At 31.8% G+C, this 5394-nt stretch overlaps 1 protein-coding gene across 1 annotated transcript in view; it reads left to right on the forward strand.

Moving 5' to 3' along the window:
• Positions 1-2623: 2623 nt before the first annotated feature.
• Positions 2624-5394, forward strand: part of SCN7A (sodium voltage-gated channel alpha subunit 7) — a 60317-nt gene continuing 57546 nt past the window's right edge. The window contains exon 1 of the mRNA XM_024735938.1: positions 2624-2848. Within this exon, the coding sequence (XP_024591706.1) occupies positions 2624-2848 (225 nt within the window). The remainder of the gene's footprint in view (positions 2849-5394) is intronic.

Below are 5394 nucleotides of genomic sequence, written 5' to 3' on the forward strand. Positions count from 1 at the left end.
ATTAAAATAAATTAATTAATTTTAAAAAATTTATGTGTAGTTTGAACCTATTATGTGCCAATCACCACACTAGGCATTTTCATTCATATTATTTTATTTTATCCTTATTTAACCCGAGTAGGAACCCCAATTTTATGATTGACAGGTTCAAGAATATAAGTAATTTAACTGAGACCTCTAAGAATATTAATAACAGAATTTAGGATTTGATTGTAAGTCTAATTCCAAAGTTTGTGATTTCGTTTATACTAGTCTATAACCATGAATTGTTAAGAATCTATTCAAGGAACTACATGTAAGGAGTACAATTTTGAAAGCTCATTAAATATTTTAAGGGAAGAAGATTATATATGTAAGTAAGAGCAAACTTCAGTTGTCTGTAGCTTGTCTCCATAAATTGTACTTATTCAAAGCATTTTGACTCCCCTCAATAGAATTTGATATGTGAGGTATTCCTATACATGCATTTGTATGTGTGTATGGTGTATATAAATAATTCTTACTAATCCTTTAATAAGTGTTAGTTTTGTGCATGATATTGAAGCGAGATATTTGAAAAATAAGTAAATTTTATGATGAGGAATTGTTAGTTTTTATTAGTCTGGAAAGAGAGTTCCAAATAGATATATGCTGACATTCCTATTCCATATTTCTTCCTTTAAAACTGCTTCACACCCATCCTTGCAGCATCCCTTGAGGGTCTTGGGCATAAGCTGCCATTACTATTGTGAAAATGTCCCTCTCTCTGGTCACAAATAACTGAACCAAGAGGAAATAAATCCATAGGCTGGGCTAGTCAATTAGAGTATCTTTTAATTTACATTTTTGGAGGTAGAGGTTATAGGCATATGGTGGGAACTTAAACTGAAATATCAAAGTTGAGGCAGGCGATGGCGTTTTGTTCTACGTGCATTCTTAGAAGTAAGCATAGGAAGCCATTCTTTAGATAGAATGCAGTAGAAATTAAAAGAAAAGAAAAGCCGAGAAAACTGTGATGCCATGAACGGCATAAGGAGTTACCCTAGTAATTATTTTCCATTTTTATTTTTCAGGGTACAGAAATGGACTATGTGTCCTCTCCTTGGATGTCTACGAGACTGCCATTTGTGTATTTTAAATATCTCTCACACATCTCTTATTTAACCTATTAGGAGTCTGATTCTCACAATGATTGGTACTCCATTATGATTAGCGAACATATTTTTTCTTACTTTCCATTAATAGCAAGTAATGGATTCAACTATTAAACAACTCAATTTTACCCAGTAGTGGAAAATTCTGGATTAGCATATATGTGTGTATACATATGTGTGTGATTTCTGTCTTAGGAAAATATTATAGAAGAAATTCAGCTAAGACCAACACTATTACAGACAAAATATACATATAGAAAATGTTACAGTATCAAGTACAAAATTTCTTATCCTTAATTGCAATAATAAAATTACAAAGGGGGTTAAGGAGAATGTATAAAGAATAATCAGTCAGTTGTCACTGAGCAGGATCATTTGAAGTGTAGGTTTTGACAGAAATTGGACTGGGAAAAATCAGCAAAAGAACATAATTTTATGAGAGGAAAGAACCAGGTTCATAAATGGAGAATTGATGCATGAAATTGTATTTAATGAAGACTAATTGAGTGACCCATAGGACGACTTGAAGTAGATAAAGACTAGAATTGAGAGAGACCTGTAAAGACTACTAGAGCAATCCAGAGATAGAATTACAAAGATGACTATCTTGATGTAGGTATATGAACAGTGGATAATATTTAAATACCTAATGGAAAATAATTGTAAGAAAATTATTTTTTTCAGAGGAATTAATGACAAAGAAAAACATTTCATGAGTAATTTTCAAGGCAATAAATTTATATGTGTGTTTTTGTTTTTACAATGGCTAGAAGGTAAAAGAGTGATTCTAGTCTTGGGGAAAAACAACAAACTTTGTTTTTACTTGTTAAATTGCGTTATTGGTGGATTGCCACATAGATGACTGAGGGAAGGGAGTGTTTGGGGAAATGTACTTGGTAAATACCCATGTACGGTAGTTAAAATTCTGTGTTTGCCTATGTATGTACCAAAAAGATGGATATAACTAGGGGAAAAGCAGAACTTTAAAGGATATCAAAGTTAAAATTTCAGAGGAAAAACTAAGTCAAAGGAATTAATCAGAGCTATAGGAAGAGATAAAGAAGAGGGGGCCCACAGAGCCAATGAAAACTGAGTTTAGAGAAGGAAAGTCTAGTCAGTAGTTAAATACAGCTGAGAGTGAAATAATTGGATTTGGCCTTCCAACAATCTCTAGCCACTTTAGAACTCTTTCATTACAAGGGAGAAACTGAAAGGCAGATTTCAGTAAAAGAAAGAAGATTCAATGGATGAATAAATGAAATAGAATGAGTTATTTGTGAAATTACAAATTAAGTCTAATATTAAGTGAAACAAAACCAAATTTAATGACTCAGATTTCTCTAAAACTCAGGAATTTTCTTTGAATGCTTTTATTCAGTTTGCTCTTCTCTTTTATTCCTATCCTAGACTTTTAAAATTTTAAATTTTTCTTTATATACACAAATCTTATCTAGAACTGAAGAAAATACTTTTCAGGTGCAAAACTGGAAATGGCTTCCCCAGAACGTAAGGGCCTTGTCCCCTTCACCAGAGAGTCTCTTGAAGTTATGGAACAGCATAGTGCTAAAAAACACAGTGAGGAACACAAAGAAGATTTAAAGCCAAACACTGACTTGGAAGCTGGAAAAGAGCTGCCATTTGTTTATGGAAATCTTCCTAGAGCAATGGTGTCAGAGCCATTGGAAGATGTGGACCCATACTTCAAGAATAAAATGGTAAGGATTAATTAAACTTATGACTATATTTTTATTCATTTTCCAGACATGTGAAAAATGTAATTGAGATAGGATGAAAGAAGATGGAAGAATAAGTGAAGAGGTAATTTTAAGTTATAGAAAACTGGATAAGAAATTTCACACATATTTGAGATTTTTATCAAAACCGAATATTTGCCTGGTAGGTTAGTTTGTTTAGGGTTACTGTACTTTGTATGTAACAGGCTATACTGTTATGCCTTGATGTAAATGATTTCTTTTATGTGAGCATAATGATTGGCTACTTAAGATTACTGATTTTAAAATAACTATCATATAAAATTTCCATACTATGTACAGCAATTTCAACTGTTCAACTTGATGAGCTTACTCGGTAGTTAGGAAAATAAAGCCAATGTATATTTCATTCATAAATTTTATTCATTCATACAGTCACAGCCTATCTATCCAGAGAATGATTTGAGGAACTTACTAAATATTTTGAACAATCCAAAAAGAAGCACAAAGTGATAAAAATAAAAATAATTATGCTTAGAAAAGACAGAGATCTGTGTAGACTGACAAAGCTGGAAGAGTCTCTACTAAGAAAATAAAATTTGAGTTATAGCTTGGAGAACACTTCACATTTTTACAAGGCAAAGGGAAGCTCTTCAATGAACAGTCAGTCAATAGCAGATATTAATTCTGGAATAGGGAAGAGACAGGCTGATGATAGAACTAGAACCCTGTAGCTGTGTTGCAAATTGTGAGAAATAAGATGAGATAACAGAGATGGCAGCATGGCTTTAATGTGGTGGCCAAAGTACTGGTGTAATGAATGCAGTGTTTAAGTAAGATTAATCTAGAGATTCCTAAATTACTATTGCGTGGAAGAGATAGGGTCAGAAAGATGAAATTAGAGAGAAAACAATTGAGGCCTGAAGTCAAGAGGTCTGGATTATCGGAGTGTCTTGGAGAGAGAGGTAACACACCCGAGAAGAAATAGCAGGATTTGAAGACTGATTAATAATGCCAAGGTTTCCAGCTTGAAAGAATAGAAGTGCTTCTGACAAAAATGAAGTAACTATAAAGAAAGATAAAATTTGGGAGAGATGAGGATTAGTCCCGTTGTAGACAAATGTAATTTGATATTCTTGTAGAGTGTTCAGTGATTTTACCAAATGGGTGAAATGGAAATGAATCACTTTCTAGACAGAAAGCAAAGTGAGCATTTTGTATAATCACAACTCTTTTGAATACTTTGCATGGTGGAAGCGTATTGACAATTTACAGTATAAATGTATATATTAACAAAAGATTCCAGTATCTCTGGTAGCCTCCATGGGCATTATGCATCATTCGCTATAAAACACCTGTAAAACCTTAAGAACATTTTAGTGAAAATGTAAGTCCTCATCTCAATTATCTCCGCTTTCACTTTTGCTACGCTTAAGTCATTAACAGTTGATATAACAGTAACCTTTAAGGTAACTCTATTATAGCAGAGTTCTGAGTTCTTTGTAGTGTTTACAGACATGGCAGACAAATCTAGGTGTGTTACTAAAGACAAAATCAAAGATTTTGAAAAAACAAAAACGGTAAGGATACCTTAGTATAAAAAGTATTGTTATTAGTGATAACACAAAGATACTAAAATTTTAAATTATATTTAGTTTGCTCTGTTAAAGATGGCATACAAATAAATAATTCTAAAATGAAATGAACAATTTCAGCACTTAAATATTAACTAGAAAATTATTCTATCTGGATCTACTCATTCCTTCACAAAGACATAAGTTGGTTGGCTACATCCTGTGTGAAGTTTGAAATTGTTTTGGAAAATACATGGAAAGCACATTTTAAACAATCAGATTTATTTTATTTGGCCCTTTTTACTTTCTTTTTGCTTTTAAAATGGAAAGAGGGACAATAACTACAATCAGGCCAAAATACACACAAATTGTATGTTGGAAAAGTGTTCCATTGAGGAGAATCAGAGCACGGTTTGTTTTCCATTTAGAATAGGTATTCATAAAATATCAATGAATATATATTTGTATATATAGACAAATATAAATACCAATGTATAGTCACATATACACCTCTGTATAATTATATATTAAATATAATATATATTTTAGTATATTATAATATATTTTATCACATTGCATTATACACTATACATTACTGTTACATTATACTCTATATAATGTTTACTATGTGTAATATAGTTATGCACACACCACAACAAATGAATTTTCCAAATGGGTATGTATATATAATAAAAGTGCACATATGTATGTGTGTATATACTTATGTGTGTGTGTGTATATATATATACAGACATACACACATACATATACACTTTTACTGTGTATCCATATTTTACACACATATACACACATATACATAAGTCCTTTTTAAAATGTTTCTGATTTTTCCCTTTTTTGCTTTAATATTTCTATATGCCAACATATTAGTTTTACATGATATAAACTTCTGTTTTAAATATGTTTATGTCGGGGCTTCCCTGGTGGTGCAGTGGTTGAGAGTTCGCCTGCCGATGC

This window comes from Neophocaena asiaeorientalis, unplaced genomic scaffold, assembly GCF_003031525.2.
Source record: "Neophocaena asiaeorientalis asiaeorientalis breed wild unplaced genomic scaffold, Neophocaena_asiaeorientalis_V1.1 scaffold72, whole genome shotgun sequence".
Taxonomy (NCBI): Eukaryota; Metazoa; Chordata; class Mammalia; order Artiodactyla; family Phocoenidae; genus Neophocaena; species Neophocaena asiaeorientalis.